Source organism: Mastacembelus armatus, chromosome 9 (assembly GCF_900324485.2).
Source record: "Mastacembelus armatus chromosome 9, fMasArm1.2, whole genome shotgun sequence".
NCBI lineage: Eukaryota > Metazoa > Chordata > Actinopteri > Synbranchiformes > Mastacembelidae > Mastacembelus > Mastacembelus armatus.
In genome coordinates, this window is record NC_046641.1 from 11,794,379 (window position 1) to 11,812,782 (window position 18,404).

The 18,404-nt window shown below is 40.4% G+C and overlaps 3 protein-coding genes across 3 annotated transcripts in view; 1 reads left to right on the forward strand and 2 right to left on the reverse strand.

Annotated features, from left to right (window-relative positions):
- The first annotated feature begins 6,333 nt into the window (after window positions 1-6,333).
- On the forward strand, window positions 6,334-8,565 carry LOC113138387 (uncharacterized). Its single transcript, XM_026320753.1, has 6 exons — window positions 6,334-6,572; window positions 7,201-7,343; window positions 7,507-7,571; window positions 7,800-7,928; window positions 8,075-8,170; window positions 8,258-8,565. Exons 1-6 carry the CDS (start codon window positions 6,462-6,464, stop codon window positions 8,323-8,325), a joined length of 612 nt encoding a protein of 203 aa, XP_026176538.1. The 5' UTR covers window positions 6,334-6,461; the 3' UTR covers window positions 8,326-8,565.
- A 1,298-nt stretch (window positions 8,566-9,863) lies between these two features.
- Window positions 9,864-13,230, reverse strand: f2r (coagulation factor II (thrombin) receptor). Its single transcript, XM_026320750.1, has 2 exons — window positions 13,095-13,230; window positions 9,864-12,271 (listed from the first exon to the last, which is right to left on the reverse strand). The coding sequence occupies exons 1-2, from the start codon at window positions 13,162-13,164 to the stop codon at window positions 11,001-11,003; spliced, it is 1,341 nt and encodes a 446-aa protein (XP_026176535.1). The 5' UTR covers window positions 13,165-13,230; the 3' UTR covers window positions 9,864-11,000.
- A 244-nt stretch (window positions 13,231-13,474) lies between these two features.
- The window catches only part of iqgap2 (IQ motif containing GTPase activating protein 2), a 30,425-nt gene continuing 25,495 nt past the window's right edge, over window positions 13,475-18,404 (reverse strand). Inside the window, exons 30-38 of the mRNA XM_026320749.1 lie at window positions 18,001-18,133; window positions 17,065-17,167; window positions 16,824-16,965; window positions 15,898-15,985; window positions 15,527-15,739; window positions 15,260-15,420; window positions 14,959-15,102; window positions 14,373-14,481; window positions 13,475-14,082 (exon numbers count right to left, since the gene is read on the reverse strand). Coding sequence (XP_026176534.1) covers window positions 13,969-14,082; window positions 14,373-14,481; window positions 14,959-15,102; window positions 15,260-15,420; window positions 15,527-15,739; window positions 15,898-15,985; window positions 16,824-16,965; window positions 17,065-17,167; window positions 18,001-18,133 — 1,207 coding nt within the window. The 3' untranslated portion in view covers window positions 13,475-13,968. The remainder of the gene's footprint in view (window positions 14,083-14,372; window positions 14,482-14,958; window positions 15,103-15,259; window positions 15,421-15,526; window positions 15,740-15,897; window positions 15,986-16,823; window positions 16,966-17,064; window positions 17,168-18,000; window positions 18,134-18,404) is intronic.

An 18,404-nucleotide genomic window follows, 5' to 3' on the forward strand; every position in this document is an offset into this window, starting at 1 on the left:
GCTCACAAGTGCATTCCCCAAACCTGTTTGAATCAAAACATTTGTCCCTATAAGGCCTGTTGTGGTTTTGGCGCAACCTGTTGGTGCCACATACAATTTCCCAATAATTTTGTCCAGAGTTATCTGTGTTTACTGTTTCATTCTGCTCATTCTTTCGAGCCAACCTGGTTCCCACAGCTATGGCTGTCAGCTCGCTGTCCCCTGGTTTTTGCCAAAGGATCTTGCCGGCAGACACACAAAGTACTTTTCACACAACCACAGTGCACACAGACTCACAAAGGTTTCTTAAGTTTACTGCACAAACACAAGCAGGTTATACAAGGTCACTTGTTTCACATGCTTTGGATGGTCGGCCACATAAAATTCACACTATGCACGAGAACCATACTAAGTAGAATTTAGAAAAATATATGAACAGTTATTTAGATCTTATGTATTATCACTTATATTCATTGCCTTATTCATCATCATCTACTCCAACCAAAGCATCAAACAGCTCTTCTGTATGAATGTATGAGTAGTCACTACTGCATTTATTTATAAAAAATTTTATATTTTTTAACCATTATCATTTCATCAACCAGTAGTATTTAATCACTTATGTTGTATTGGCTACTTTTAACCACAATCATATTACAAATAACTGCTTAGATTAAAAAAATATTAACATTACCACAGTATTAATCTTATATGTTATATAATTTTACCTATTGGCTACATAATTTTACTCCAGTAACTTATTTTGAAGACCAAACATATAATTTTGTACGCAGGCTTTAAATTCACCCAGTGATGACAGTTACCATTTTGGTGTGTTTTTTTGCAAAAATAAATCTGAATTATGAATGTACTGTATGAACTGTTTCACAGGAAGAAGAGAGGGAGTATGTGTTATGTATGTCCGGAGAAAACAAAAAGCTACTCGATGTCAAAGGGACTAGGGTCCATACTGAGTGTGTTCAAAAAGTAGTTCAGGCTGTTGAAATAAGTGATAAGGAGAGTGGACATCAGTGTGTTTACGTGTGTGTTCTGTCTCATTGGGGCTCAGCCCTCTGGGCTATCGCTAATGGGAGCAGCTATGGCCCACGAAGCTTCACCAGATTAGATTTCTTCATTATTGGCGCTGAAGAGTGTTGGCTATGCCTTCGCTCCTACGGTCCCCCCCCCCCCCCCCCCCCCGGCTGGGATGATGATTTTCAGCCCATTTTGGAACTGGCCTTGGACCTCTTAGTCGACCTGGCTTCCTTGCTTGACCTCTCACTGAAGAGCCCCTCACTCTGTCCTCTCCCCAGTGGGAAGCCAGTGTAATGGTCTGCCACTAGGATGCTAGCAGAGTGGCCTACGCCTCTACGGCCCAGCTCCAACAGGACCCTCCTGACATCATCATGATGGCACTTAACAGATGAAAGCTCCCTGACCTTCCTGAGCAGGCACAGCCTGCTCCAGGATGCCAGGTTTGGCCAGTACAATCCTCTGTAGGCGCCATGCCGTGTACTGGTCTGGCCATGATCTCCCTGTGGCGTCAGAGCCCGCCAAAGGCACCGGTGTCGACCTTGTCACCCTTGTCTGGTCCGGCATGGGAACAGAGCCTGGTATCACTGTTCAGGTCAAAGGCGCCTAGACTAGCCTGCTCATGGTCCACCCGAACCTCCCCGCAAGCAGCGGAGGCTTTGACGGTGCGTGGGGAATGTGTGTGATATATGGTCTGAGGAATGTGTGTATCATGTTTATGGTGCAGTGTTAAATAAACATGTTTACATCCCCTTGTCGGCCAGGTATTCCTTTGTAGCTCAGCCAACCCCTTCCAATCATAAAGCAGCCAGATATGTCTCACATGCCTTCCCCACACAGAGCAGCGCAGATGCCGCCGAGAATCAGCGAACATGCTAAGCAGCACACTCCCTCTTCTCACAGGCCTCACCGTGATCCTTAGTGGGGGCAGCCATCCGTCCGTTATCTGTGTTAGAGGAGTGACTTGGTTTAAGGCTCAGTTCTTTATTATGCCGGTGCTTGTAAATGGCACCTGGCGCTTGCTTCGCCTCGGGTCTGTTGCAATTCCTGTTTCTGACTCGTGGGTTGCAGGGCCCAGTGAGGCATGTATCTCTGGCTATTGCCATGACCCATTAGCGGCAGTCCAGAGGGAACAGTGTTGGTTACGTATACCCAATGTTCTTTGAATTGAGCGCAGCCCTCTGGGCTGCGGGGCCGTCTGGTCCCTCCAGACTTGTGCGAACCGGCGCTTATATCTGAGAGCTGTGGACGTCATTGAGACACTCGGTTCAGGCAAGGGAGCCTACACCAGGTGGGCATAGACGAATTTCTCTTCAGTGCGCAGGCACGAAGAAGTGACAACCCATTAGGACCAGTTCATAGTGCCTTGGGTTACAATACGTAACAAAGGCTTCAGACTATGTGAGTGACTGTGCAAAGGGGGTGTTGACATGGTGAAAGATGCAGGGGTCCTGCTATTTAGACTGGCTGTTATGTAACAAATTTCAGCTACCTGTTACGTAACAACATATAGGACACAAGCCACAAGATGTGAAGAATGAACTGCTCTTCCTCTCTAGGTGTGTCTGTGTGTGTGTGTGTGTGTGTGTGTGTGCTTTCGTTTTTCTATTCAGGTGGGGACCACCTGACATATGACTCACACTGTGGGAACCAGTTGACCAAGTCTCGGTCCCCACGGGCACAAGCATTGCAACAACAGAAAACAGCCTCCTGGTATGCCTAGTGCAGTTTATTTTAGAAAAGAACATTGGACCCCAGAGGATAGATTTTCCAGACATTTGTGTTTCGCTCTTACTGGTCATGGATGGTATTGCAAGTGTGGCCTATTTTCCTGACAAAGTGTGAAAGTGAGCATATGAGAAAACTTTATATTTAATGAATATTATAGTTTGCTCACTTTTTTTTTTTGTGACATAAAATTAATTTGCATAAAATCAGCAAGGGGACCCATGTAATCACTATTATTTCATTTTATAGCAGATTAAAACCACACATTTTAAAATTAGAAATAAAAAAATTATAATTCTAGGAGATGTATGGATGTAATTGTTAAATTTACTTACTATTGTACTATTGTACTTACTATTGTACTTACTATTTATTAATTTAAACAATTAACATTTAAAATAACATGATAATTGACATCAAAAGATGAATATGAGACATTTCAGCTTACATTTCCAGGTATTTACATCTGGGTCTGATACACAACTTAGAAGATTTCACCTTTTGTTTGAACCCACCCATTTTTCATGAGCCAAAGTCCAAAGAACATGTGACTGACAGGTGTGTCATTGACCATTCAAACAATAAATAGTGCTGAATGTCTATGTTCAGTTTCAGATTTGTGTTTTGCCTGTGCAGACTGCATTTATAGTTAGAGGTATAACCAACATGAAAACCACAGAGCTGTCTATATATATTAATTTTCATGTTAGTTTTAAAGCTTAGGCTCTAACTCAGTATAGCATCCATAACAGCTATGCATTTTTTAAGGATGAATCACAGTTTCTGCTTATATATTTTTCAGAAGTTTAGGGAGGATTTAATGTTATTGTTTCTTTGTTGCTAAATATTAAGCAGAGCTAAGTCACGGTAAGTTACTGTAATTAAATTAAATGTACACAGTTGATTTTTCTGTGGTTGTAAATATTCTCTCTGCTGGTAACTGTACTGTACTGCTGCAAAAGGCATCATTGTATAATCATTGGTGTCCTCTGCGAAGACTAACATGTTCTGGGTTGCAAATAACTCTTAAATGCTCGCAAGTATTCTGTATCCAGTGTCTGAATTAACAATGCTGCAGAACGCTTCATTTAATATTTTAGCATGCCTCCTAAACTTAATTCTCCCTTCGAGTCCTCCCTTCATGTGTGTAATCGTAAAGTTTCATCAATGGGAACAAAATGCACCGGCTATTATCTGAAAGCAAGACACAGTCAAAATTTTTTTTCCCCCCAAACTGTAGACTCAAAACAATCATTGAATTCAATTTTGAAATAATTTTATTTAAAATATGCATACAATCAAATTAAGAAAAACAAATATAAAAGTGAAGCAACAGAAAATAAAAATGCAAAATGAGAAATAAATTGACATTTAGACTATATAATCACATTACATTTTGGAAATAATGTTAAACATGTCTCATCTACGAATCTTAACTTTTACAGAGACCAGAGAAATCAACCATTATTTTTATTACTATTACCTATTACCTAATTAATTTTGTTTGCCCAACATTAATGTAATACTATATAGATCCAATTGTATTTTGGACAAAAGATTAATGCTGGCAGTTTGGATCATATGATTCAGTGCTAATACAATCCATTATTAATCTTTCAATACAACATAGGTTATGTACAGTGGGTACGGAAAGTATTCAGACCCCTTTAAATTTTTCACTCTTTGTGTCATTGCAGCCATTTGCCAAAATCAAAAAAGTTCATTTTATTTCTCATTAATGTACACTCAGCACCCCATCTTGACAGAAAAAACCAGAAATGTAGAAATTTTTGCAAATTTATTAAAAAAGAAAAACTGAAATATCACATGGTCATAAGTATTCAGACCCTTTGCAGTGACACTCATATTTGACTCACATGCTGTCCACATTTCTTCTGATCCTCCTTGAGATGGTTCTGCGCCTTCATTGGAGTCCAGCTGTGTTTAATTAAACTGATTGGACTTGATTAGGAAAGGCACACACCTGTCTATATAAGACCTTACAGCTCACAGTGCATGTCAGAGCAAATGAGAATCATGAGGTTGAATGAACTGCCCAAGGAGCTCAGAGACAGAATTGTGGCAAGTCACAGATCTGGCCAAGGTTACAAAAGAATTTCTGCAGCACTCAAGGTTCCTAAGAGCACAGTGGCCTCCATAATCCTCAAATGGAAAAAGTTTGGGACGACCAGAACTCTTCCTAGACCTGGCCGTCCAGCCAAACTGAGCAATCGTGGGAGAAGAACCTTGGTGAGAGAGGTAAAGAAGAACCCAAAGATCACTGTGGCTGAGCTCCAGAGATGCAGTAGGGAGATGGGAGAAAGTTCCACAAAGTCAACTATCACTGCAGCCCTCCACCAGTTGGGGCTTTATGGCAGAGAGGCCCGACGGAAGCCTCTCCTCAGTGCAAGACACATGAAAGCCCGCATAGAGTTTGCCAAAAAACACATGAAGGACTCTCAGACTATGAGAAATAAGATTCTCTGGTCTGATGAGACCAAGATTGAACTTTTTGGCGTTAATTCTAAGCGGTATGTGTGGAGAAAACCAGGCACTGCTCATCACCTGCCCAATACAATCCCTACAGTGAAACATGGTGGTGGGAGCATCATGTTGTGGGGGTGTTTTTCAGCTGCAGGGACAGGACGACTGGTTGCAATTGAAGTAAAGATGAATGCGGCCAAGTACAGAGATATCCTGGAAGAAAACCTCTTCCAGAGTGCTCAGGACTGCTCAGGACTCAGACTGGGCCGAAGGTTCACCTTTCAACAGGACAATGACCCTAAGCACACAGCTAAAATAACAAAGGAGTGGCTTCGGAACAACTCTGTGACCGTTCTTGACTAGCCCAGCCAGAGCCCTGACCTAAACCCAACTGAGCATCTCTGGAGAGACCTGAAAATGGCTGTCCACCAACGTTCACCATCCAACCTGACAGAACTGGAGAGGATCTGCAAGGAAGAATGGCAGAGGATCCCCAAATCCAGGTGTGAAAAACTTGTTGCATCATTCCCAAGAAGACTCATGGCTGTACTAGCTCAAAAGGGTGCTTCTACTCAATACTGAGCACAGGGTCTGAATACTTATGACCATGTGATATTTCAGTTTTTCTTTTTTAATAAATTTGCAAAAATTTCTACATTTCTGGTTTTTTCTGTCAAGATGGGGTGCTGAGTGTACATTAATGAGAAATAAAATGAACTTTTTTGATTTTGGCAAATGGCTGCAATGACACAAAGAGTGAAAAATTTAAAGGGGTCTGAATACTTTCCGTACCCACTGTAGATGCTTGTCATGAGAAATCTGGTCCAGAATACATCCATATATCCATAATATGTCTGGTCCCCTGCAAGGGCCAAAAGTCAGGTATGGTACCCATGGGTCAGCAGAAGTCAGGTCAAAAATTTATGGTGAGTGTTTCCATTTTTTAAGTCAGTTTCATCATGGAAATAATTAAATGAATTTAGCAGTTAAAATCACATCACTAAACCAAAGGATGTATCCCACGAGGACTATCCCAGTCGTGGGGACCCACCATGTAATAAAAAACAGGTGTGTGTGTGTGTGTGTGTGTATGTGTGTGTGTGTGTGTGTGTGTGTGTGTGTGTGTGTGTGGTCCAGCCCACTGTTACAGAGCACCTCCCCTGGTTCGTTTGAGGAGGCTCTAGCTGGCAGGATCCCTGACATTAGTGCTGATATCTGGCTGCCTGCTGTTTCGAGCCATGGCTGCCCAGCTGCTTGTTGCTCTGCTGGCTCTCGCCTCCCTGGGTGCCGCATCTGAACCAGACTGTAAAGAGCTGGTTAAGCCTCTGGTGCTGGACAGCCACAGTCCTGTGAGTATCAGTGGTCATTTGTTTTGAGCCGGTCGTATGTCATGAGGCTCTGCAGTGCAGTACTATGTGTTACTATAATCAACTAGAGTTTTATTTTGGAGTTAACTTGACTTTCATTAAAGTGTGCTACAGTGTGATAGGAAGGAACTGAAACTGTATTTGTTATTTTTTGATGTTGTTTTTGGCAAGTTGGCTTCAAGGTCTAAAAACGTGCCTTTGGTTATCAACTGTCCTGTATAGCAGTCTGGTCAGAAAAACAACTGTGATGCTATGTAAATTTTAATTCAATATCAGTTCTTTGCTAATGATGTACCAATATTGGGCTGTTCACCCTGGTATTGAATTAGACTCAGTTGCCCAGTGCCAAGTACACTATGTTCAAATGTCCATTCTTTTTTTTTTCTTTTTTTTTTACCTCCTTCCAAATGTGTTTCCATGACCATTTTCAGTAGATGATCATTGATGTCAGGCAAAACAAATGACGAAGCTTGATCTTTAAATACCATTATTCTTCATCACAGACTTTAGGGCAAATGTTATATAGGATAATATAGTGTGATCACACCCTAATGTAGAAAAGCAGCCCAATAACTGAGGTGTGTGGTTTCTTTTCCTCCTTGACGGGTAGATCTATGGAAAGTGGGTGCTACATGTGGGGTCATGGGATGAGTCTGGCCTCAAGAATGACCTGGTGTTGGTGAGCAGCTCCTGGGTGGAACTGACGGCTTCCTCAGACAGTGGAGTCATCACCCTGTACTGGGCCGACCGCCTGTAAGGACCCTCTTAATCCATCTCCACTGTATATCATATTATGTTCCATTTTCTCTCGCATGCAAGTGATAAAATTATCTAGAGCTGATTGTTTACAGTTACAGTCTATATTGAAAGGCTGATGCAGATTCTTGCTCCTTTTTCTTGTTTTCTCTCGTTACAGAAACAATACATGCCTTCAAGGTTTAGCCAATGCCACCGTCTCAGGAATAACCAGTCACACCACTTGTATGCATTTAGAAATATTCATATTTTTATATCCTGACTGACTTTCTCTAGGACTGTGTAATGTTACTTGGGGGCTAATCACATAACATGAGTGGGTTGGTTTTAAAAGAAAACAGTCACACAAGCCTCCAGATATACTGCCTGAAGAATGACTTTATATTAATGTTGCACTTTTTTCTTTTCTTTCTTTTTTTTGGGGGGGGTAATATAAAAATCACTGTTCCACAGTTAACATCAATGGTCATACTTCTTATCATGATGGGAAGTTCTATGAGACCTGCTCCGACTGCCTCCTGTCTGAAGACACCACCCTCCTCCCGGATGGCGAGTCCAAGGGCCGATACCTTTTCCTCTTTAGTAAGTTTGCTGTTTTTCCTCGTGGCCTATTTGAGTTACAATATCCTTGTCAGCATTTTGGAATTCTACTCCTTGTCTCTATTTTTCATCCTCTCTCCCACACCTCTTCACCCTCCTCTTTTGTTTATCTGACTTCTCTTTTAAAGCACGGACCGGCAATCTGGAGCCATCTGAATTAGAGACCTTCAAGAAGCAGGCGGCATGTCTTAAATTCCCCCCAGAGTACCATTTTGTAGGCACAGGTCAGCCATCGTCTCAGCTGGTACCCAATTCAAATATCAAAGTAAAACTGTCTTCATTCTGCGATTCTTTGTTTCTCGTGATTTCAGATCTGTGTCCAGACAGCAGAGAAACGGCTTCACCTGCTGTAGAGAACACAGAAAATGAGACGGAATAGTTGAGCGGAGCACAGAGGTGACGTAGCCTCTGCGACCAGCCTTTCCGCACCCAAACACATCCAGATTAACATCCACTAAAAAGTGTTGATCAGAATGAAGTAGTCTAGTGTTGTGAAATAACTTTTTATTTGTCGTTCAAGGCCTGCTGGCGTCACGTCTGCGTTCAGTAATGTGTAGTCTTAAATGTCTCCTTTAATGCCTCCACTGGTAAATAAAAACCGCCTTCAGTTTCCCCTTTCTATGGTGTCTGAGTCATTTATTTCTACACTTATTCAGAAAAGGCCGGGGGGGGGGGCATTTCTTTCATCCTTTTTTAAATGCAATAAGAGTTGCCTAACACTCTTCTGCCCCATATGTTGAGATTTTAAGCTTCATAAAACTGTTTTTCTAAAATGCACCACTGTTCCCACAAACACCAGCAAAGACCGTTGCTGGGAAACACCGCAGTTAGGGGGAGAAAGAAGACATCAGATGTTTAAACTGTCGCCACAAGGACTCAACACGGAAATAACCTTCGCTCTACTGCTGAAAAGCTGTTTCAGGTTCTTTTAAATGTCTCTACAGTCCAAGACAAGTCGTGGCACTTTGCCTGAGTTCTTTCATGGGCAACAGAGGACTTCTACATTGACCATTCATTGCTGAGCAAAAGAAACCTGCATGCCTCTGCAGGGTCATTAGAAAACCCTCAGAGGTGCATTTGAGCATGGAGAAACCCTCTCCTCCCCCACATTAGGACTTTTTTTTTTTTTTTTTTTTTTTGTGAAACTCCAGAGGGAAAATGAATCAGCTCTTTCAGTAGATTTTTGTTGCAGGTTCGGGAACATCCTCCACAGTGCTGCTGTCTCTCTATTTCGTCCTCATCTCTCTGTGTGAACATGGCTCTGCTTGTTCTTGTAGTTTTATTGTGTCTCACATGTCTCAGTGCTGCATCTGCTCCTGACTGTAAGGACCTGGTCAAACCTTTTATGCCAGAGGACCCTAAACTGGTAGGTTGCTTTTTTCTGTTTTAGCTCTTTTGTTTGTTAAATACAATTTATATATATATGTTTATATGTTTTTTTTTTTTTTTACATGCAGGTGTTTGGGAAATGGGTGTATGTGATGGGAGCTGGTGACCCTAAGCCCTACCACAAGGCACTGGAGTCTCTGAAAAGCTCGTGGATAGACTTGTCCCCCACCTCTGACAGTCAAGCTGTGACATTGAGATGGGGGGATTACTGCTTGTAGGTTTGGGGATTTTGAAAAAAAGAATTTCTTAAACAGCTCTAACTTTTCAGATTGTTTGTTCAATTTTTATTTTGTCAAAATCTCATCTGTGACAACTTTTTTCGTAGTAATCGGTGTATCTTTGGGGAGGTAAATGCTACAGTCTCAGGAGTTTCCACCACATTTTGCAGTAAGTGAATAGCAGATGTATAGAATGTAAATAACACAGGAAGAAGAGAAGTAGCATGGGTCTTCAGCATGAATTTTCACACCAACAGTTCTACATATAAATAATAACACATAATGATTAGTTCCTCTGCTTTCCGCTTGATTTTTTAAAGAGAATCTGTCAGACCATAAAGGTCATATTCTACAGACCTGCCCCGATTGCCTGCTGTGGACCGACACCTTTCGAAATGGGGATGTCACTGGTCGATACATCCTGCAGTTCAGTAAGTCCAGTCCTCATCGACCCACCCAGTTTCAAATGTGCGTACTTCTTTTTAATGCTCCCTTCTCTTCAGCGAGGACAGGGAAAACAGTTCCCAAAGACGTTGAAGTTTTCAAGAAACAACTTGGGTGTCTGAACTTTCCAGAGAACTTCCATGTCTACAATGACAAAATAGGTCAGTGACTTTTTAGTAATCTGGACTGACTGTCCCTAAAAGGAAAAAACCTGGACCTGTGAATCTAGGTCTTTACTGGTCATGTCAACTTACATAAGCTGCCACAAGGTGGAGATGTTGTATGTTAATAGATTACAGCCTTATGCAGTGAACATTATTGTGTTTCTGTTGTCTTGTGTTTCAGAGCTGTGCCCAGACGACAAGGAGAATACAGAGTGAGCAGCAATAAAAAAACAAACAAACAAAAAAAAAAAAACAAGATGTACTACACTTTTATATTAAGAAACATGTATAATGTAGTTTGACTTGTACGTGCTTTACCACAGTCTTTGCTATTCATGCATTGGTTATGATTCCATGGGTGATTTTTCGTGTTTAGTTAAAAAAACCTTTATCAGATGATATTACTGAATTTAATAACAAAAACCGCTTTGAGAAAACTGCAATTTTTTTCTTACAGTCATGTGCTGTCTTCATCACACGCAATGTGTTTCTGATTAAAACTATTATTCACTGTTTATTTCCTATGATTCATTGAAAACAAGAATATGAAACAAAAGAATGGCTGAGAAAGTTTTTTGTTACCGATGTCAAGGTGAAATTAATTCAACATATCACACACTGGCATGACACAGTGGTGGACGTGTTTTATGATACAAAATAGCGAAATGTGAGCTTTTAATGTAAACAAGGATAAGGATACATCCATTAAGCTAATTTAACCTCAGTGTAAATAAATGCAGAATTACGAAGCACCATGGCCACACCCAACAAAAACTTTCAAATTTCATTGATCCTTTCAAAACCTTTCCTTAGTAATGACTCAAATACACAGTGATGTATTATACTGTTGGTGTGCGCAAAGTCTCCTCATGTTCATGTACTTCAGCCACCAGCCTGCTGTAATGGCCTCCCAGGCCAGTCTGAGCACTCTCCATCTTGCACAACCTGCTGCTGTCCGTCCGCCCGCTGGTTTTCATACTTTGTGTTGCCGAGCTGCTCTCTGCCCGTGCCAGCCGCCTACATTTGAGCAGCGCTGACACCTGCTTCTGGCACTGAGAGGAGGCAAAGTAATACAGGACTGGGTCCAGACAGCAGCTGAGGCTGCCCACACACATGGAGAGCAGGTAGGCCTGGTAGGAATGGTCACTGGAACCGTGGGAGTGTTGAATATAGTGGATCATCAGGATGATGTTGGTGGGGGTAAAGCAGACCACGAACACCACCAGCACAATCATGGCCATCACCACGGCCCGAGTCTTCCTGGAGCGGTTCTCTACATTGGCTGCTGCCAGGGCCTGGATGATACGTACGTAACAGACAACAGTGAAGAGAAGAGGGATGAAGAAGAAAGCTGCAGAATAGATGGGGAAGAAGTAAAGATAGTAGGCCTGTAGCTTTTCTACGTCCTGCACATCATGGCAGGTGGTGATGCCGAGGTCTGGCAAATAAACGGTCTGTCCTGAGATCAGCAGAGGGGACACTCCTCCGAGGGCTAACAGCCACATGGCAGCGCACGCAGCTGAGGCTGTCTGAGGGCTGCGCCACGTCAGCGAGTTCATGGGGTAAACCACAGCCAGGAAACGGTCGATGCTGATGCACGTCATGAGCAGGACAGAGCAGTACATGTTGCAGTAGAAGGCCGCAGTGACGACTCTGCACATTAAAGGGCCATAGATCCAGTTGTTGCCATGGTAATGGTAGGCAATCTTGAAGGGAAGGAGCAGACCGAAAAGCAGGTCAGAGCAGGCCAGGTTCAGCATGTAGATCACTGCTGGTTTTCTGGGCCGAATGTGATGGACAAACATCACCATGGCAACAAGGTTGAGAGGGACGCCGATTATGAAGACAAGGGTGTAAACAGACGGGACAAAGCTTGTTGTCAGGGGTCCCTGGAGAAAAACTTTAGCTTCCTCTGAGACGAAATACTGCTTACGGGGATGACGGTGTGGCCCGTGGTGGCCATGTCTTTTCACCGGCTCCTGCTCTGACCCTGAGCCTGACTCCATGTCATCCCACAAGCTGTCCAACATAGACAGGTCGAGGTAGTCTGCAGGCTCCTCAGTGACTACCACAAAGTGACCAGCAAACGTGCGCGGGAGGAACACTGAAACTTTAAAGGGAACACAGAGGAAAAACAGCAGAACATCAAATTCTCAAACTATTTATAGGGTTACAATTACACTTATGTCTAGTACGGTTTTTTTTAGAGACTGTTACTTTAGTCCAAAAACAAGTGAGAAAGTTTTAATAAAGTTTGTAGTGTTGGATGTTATTTTAGTTTATCTTAAGCTTCCCAGGCAGCAGAGAGATAATCAGGAGCCGCAGCAGAAGTAAAAAAAAAAAAAAAAAAAAAAAAAAAAAAAAAAAAAACTGGTGACCTTTAATAATCTTCCATGATGACTTGCATTGGAAGTATTTGTGCTTAAATAAATACAATACTCCTGCTATTAAAATATTACTTACCGTATGGTAAGCATCATTATCATCAAACTTTACTTTCATTTATCTCTATTTAACTTATATTTTTGGATTACTGAGGCTTTAACATTGCACATTGAATGTCTGAGCAGAGCTGATTTGAACTATTTTAAAGACTATAGCGTTGGTGTAGCAGTTCATCTAAGGTTACCAACTGGGTATGTTCTATACACTACACTTTAACCTGTAGGGCTATTGCTACATAAAATGCAATTTACACAGTTTCTGGCTATAGCTCAACATCAGGGAACTTATGGGATATAGTGTCCTTAAGTTAAAGCAGCTGTTTAAATTTAAAGACTCCACATTTTATCAATCAAAGGGTGATAGGAATAGTCTAAACATTGCCTTATGTTGCATTTGTAAAGCTCAGCAAAACACAAACTGTACTCACATCCCATACTCTGTAATAGTTTACAGGTTATACACAATCATGCTAGAAGAAAGCAGCTTACCATTTTGGGAGGCGAGTGCTGAGCTCTGGAGAGAAAACAGTATGAACAACCCTACCGGCAGGTGAGCCATGGTTTTAGTGCAGGCTTTAGCTTCTAAGTACTATTCACCTCCAAGTTCGTTGAAATCATCTGTTTGTCAGAAGACTCACTTCTTTTTTTTTTTTCTTTTTTTTTTCTAACATCAAACATGTCATTAACAAAGCAGCGTGGATACTCCGCCTCCTCATCCTCCCTCAACAGCGTCTCCTCCCCATCACAGAGAAAAGTCACCCAGAGAAAAATATTTTCCCTCAAAGTAGATGCTACTAGAAAAAACAAAAAACAAACAAACAAAAACAAATGAAAAAAGTGATACATGAGATGATGAGATGACAAAAAAGTTAATATTTTGAATTTGTAATTTATTATGCAATGTTCAAGAATTAAAAATTACTTATTTACTGCTAATACATATTAAAATACATCAGTTGTAGCTTTTTAAAATGTTTTATTAAAGCCTGACTTTAAACAGTTTCATTAAAAGGCACTACAGTATTTCATTTAGCCATGCAGCCAGACATTACTGCTTTGTCTGATATTCCCAAAACCTTAAAGTTTTTCCAACATACAATGTAACAATAACAGTGTTTTTTACTTTTTTAACCATAACAATTTATGGCTTTAAAAATACATTAAATTTACAATCACCACGTGGGAAAATACAGAAGATGCATTTAACTGAACATTTCATTTTGGTGTGATCCATCGAATTATAATTACACACTATCCTGCACAGTCCGATGTGTTTGACAACATTCATTTTCTTTTACAAACAACTATCAGAAGGCAAAATACGGTTCCTCCTGCAAGCCTGTTACAATCCTCCTCTTGTTCTTTACTTTCCATAAAATTTTTTGTTTAGGAGGAAAATGAGCAAGTTGACGTTCACTTTGGCTTTGTCAAACATCTTCATGACGGCCACGCCTTCGTACTGCAGCTGAAGGAGGTCCTAGACAAAACGTACAACACATACAATGAGGAGCTCAAATAAACTTATTGAAGCAGTTGTGGTAGAAATTTGCCAGGTTTATGTGCAACATAACTTATTAATCAATTACTGTAGTGTCTGTCTGGTTGCATTAGCTCTTTATTGGAAAATATTTGCTCCATTTCCATAATAGTTCCTGTTAGTTGTCCAAGGAAGGAGATGGAAACGGGATGGAACCATCTGTCATCACGTTTTAGTGCTGACCAGTGAGCTGCTTTTATGAAATTCTGACACATTTGGGAAATGATTACCTGGAAATGAAGCTGGACTTTTTCCATCTCAACTCCCATAAACTTGGCCTTCACTTCAAAATCCCCAACTTCCTCAGTGGGTGAAATGTCAAACATGACATTCTTGAACCTAAGAGAGAGATGAGTCAAATGGGCTTAATAATAACAAAAGTGATAACACACCACAGGAAAAAAACAATATAATGTACACACATTACTTTGGAGAAACTCAGAACTCAAATCAGCTCCTTTTGTCTGTTTTTCAGATCTGAGCTGTGTATCTGTTTGCCAGTTTAGCAACAGTCATTCCCATTTCCAGATTTTTGCCCTTTGATTTACTATATATACAAAGGCCCCACATTTCCTCTCAGGTTTAATTCACTGAACTGAAAACTTGTGAATAGAGCTGCAGCAATTAGCCAGTTGATCATAAGTTAATCAATATAAAATGATTCAGGAAGTGATTTTATATTTTACTTAATCAGTTACTTTTTAAAAATGTCACTACACATAGCATACGTGCAATATCTGACCAGTGGTTAAGAGTAACATTTAATGCCCCAGGCCTTTTTGTTAGTCGTCTAAAGTGGCGGACAGCTCAACTCACTGGTTGGTCTGAAGTCCTTCTATCTCCAGGATGACTCCCTTCTCATGCAGCCTCGCTGCGGTGTACTTCAGAGACTGGGGCTTCCACTTCTTACTACCCTTATCATCTCCTTTGCTGTCCAGTTTTATAGACCTGCGTGAATTTCTGGACACACAAAACACATTAATAGATTATAACGTATATACTATTATTTACTTTGCCCCATCCAGGACAGGTAACCAGAAGATTTTATACAAACAATCCCAAGAACTTTGTAAAGCCTTCCTTCTAACACGTTATAAAAACTGAAGGGACAACTCACTTCCGGTTGAGGTTATCCAGGCAGGTCTTGATGTAGGTATCGTAATAGTTCATCTGCTCCTGGTAGAAGGCAGTTTTTGAGTTGAGTGCTGTCAGGGTCTGCTGGAGCTTCACGAGCTCGGCCTTCCTCCTATGCCTGTAGCGTCTTTGGTAGCGAATGTCCTGTCATTTAAAGTATTTTATAAACTCAGAAGCTAAAACACTATAATTCTTACAAGTTAGAGATGAAGGTCTTTCTATGTGGGGAGAGAAAGTGCTGCTTATGAACCTTTGATATGTCGTTGATGAGGTCTTGGTATTTGTTATTGGCAGTGACAAGGCCAGCCTGCTCCAGGTTACGGAGATTCCTCAGAATCTTCCTTTTCTTCTGCTCGAGAGGCAGCTGGCTGTCCTCCAGTACTGCTGGGCTGCTCTTCAGACCCTCTGGCATCTGAGCATCCTGGACTGCCCGGTGTGCTGCAATCTTAGCATGCTCCGACTCCTTCGTGAATGGAATGTAAGTGCATAAATAATAATAAGTCATTAGGGTGCAAACAAACACCATAATTGTTTTTGATACATTCATTAAAAAAAAAAAAAAAAAAAAAAAAAAAAAAAACAGTTGAACATTGGTCAGAAAACAGTAAAAAACAATATCACCTGTGGTGCAGTGGCTGGGGTTTCAAGAATTTCAGGCAAAGTCTCTCCAGCTTGAATCCGAATCACATCCACTATTAGTTTTTTTGTCCTAATGACACATGAAAAAAAATAATAAATCATCGAGAACTCTTTTTTTTTTTATATTTTACAGACGTCAAAACAAAAAATGAAGTTGTTAACCACTAGTAGAAAAAAAAAAGCTTGCTGTGAAAAGTGGTGTTAGTTTTCAAGCTTTAACATGTGTCATAAAATCAATTTAAGTAAAACTGAATAATCATTCCCCACCTTCAATCATAAGATCTCCTTAATTAATAAAGTCCATTCATATATATTTATAAGATGACAAACCATTTCATTAAACATTTGGAAAATCCCAACAAGTTGTTTTAAAAAAATAAATAAATTATTTTCCATATGGTACTCAATTGGTTGGCCTAAAACACATTATGCAAGTACAAACTATTTTATCACATAGCAACTCAGAGAAGAGAAATTCTACACTCACATTTACTTGTTAGTTAAAAATATGCATGCTACAACATAAGGAAAAGACCAACTCTCTTTCAGCAAACAGACGGATATTTTTTTAGGCTAGATAACCCTGACCACCAAACCCCTTCCTTTTCAGACAGGAAATGATAGTAGACCAGGAAACAGAGACGACAAACACAACAAAGATGTGCTATTGAGTGATAGTCACAAAGAAACACACTGTGTTAAGAAATGTTTAGTAGAGTGCGTCACAGCAATCAGGGTAAAGACACCTCTAAGAATGGATCATGACTGCATGTGCATTAAGATTATTTAATAACTCTCATATCTCAAGAACTCAAAGAAATGTAACATCAATTTGCAATATAGGACAAGCTTAACAACAGACTCTGCATGAAGCATTTTGTCTCTTCATCCTCCAAAAATAAACTTACTTTGTCATGAGAGTCTTCAAGTCTTTGTCATCCCCCTCCAGCAGCTCAAACTTGCTGGTTAGGGTGAGGGAGATCTCTGTCTTCCCCAGCTGGCTCAGAGCACTTTCTCTATTTGGGTCATTTGGGTCTAATGCTCCTTCACCTGAAATAAAGCACCACCGCATATAAAACTGATAAACACACTGTAGCCAAGTTGCGATTAACTAGTTCTTCATATAAATAAAAGTATGTTTGATGGTACCGAGCAATGCCTCCACATCAGGGACGTCTCCCAGGTCCTGCAGCAGCTCATGCAGCAAGTCATTGGGGTCTGGAGAAATGGCCTCCAGATGTTCCAAAAGCAGCTAAACAAATAAGATGTGATTAGTCCTGTAAATAAATACTTAAATACTTAAACTGTAATTAGTCATTGAAAATATTCTTATAATGTGTTGAATCTTTGTTTATTCACAGAAACAACCAAAACTATTTATCATCAGATGTGCTGATAGTTGTCTTACAACATAAACCTATTCGGGTCAACTACATATTCTAAAAACATCAAATTAGTACTTATATAAATGCATACATATAGTGCATACAGATACATGTAATCACTCTGGATGCAGAAGGCTACATTTATTATCTGTCAGGTATTATCTCTTTAAAAGGTAAAATGTATCCTTTTCCTATTTAAACTAAGCTTTTGCTCTCCTTCACATATTAGGCAGGAAATTATAACACTATCTTCATGTGCAAAATCAAGGTCGTGATGAACCTAAATGTGTGTCATCTCTATTCTTGGACTCTGTGTGTAATGTAGAGTGAAACTGGTGACAATGGACACAGATGGTTTAAAGCCCCTGACCTCCCCCTTTCCAAGGAAGTGGTGTGGAAACATAAACAAAGGAAACAGGATGATGGTGGAAAGAAAATAGTGAGAAATAAGTGATAAAAAAAAGATTTAATATGGGACAAGAGATTGTGATATATCCTAACAGTGGAGCAGCTGAGTGCCTGTATGGGCCTAGTTGTATTTACACTTTCAGGATTTGCTTGAGATGTTTAGTTAAGAGTAAAAAATCATATTAGAATAAGAGGTACAGTTTCAGTGGTTCATTCAGCTTCAAAGACTCTAAGGCTGAGTCCGATCTAGGCTACAGTAGACATACAGGAGCTTTATTTTGCTTGGTTTTACCGAGTGTGTATTGATGATCTCCTCTATTGAGATATAGATGATTGGTTTGCTCAAGGTCACCATATCTGAGTATTCGTCAATATTAAACTTCTCCTCAGGTTCAGGGACATCACATGCTGAATGAAAAAACACCCTGAGAAAAAAGGATGACAACAGTAGTTAGTGATTCGCAGTCACTGAGCCTCAAATGCATCCAACATTAACAAAATAATGAGGAAATAATGTGGTATGGTTTGGTTAAAATGCTAAATTGTCTTTGATGTGTTTCTTGATTTCCTTCTTTTCCTTTCTTTATGAACAGTTTTTAAAAAAATATTTCTACAATATTGTGTTTCCCCCCCCCCCAACATAACAAAAAGCATATTGCATATTGTTAAGATGTCATGGATTTATTGCACATCCAA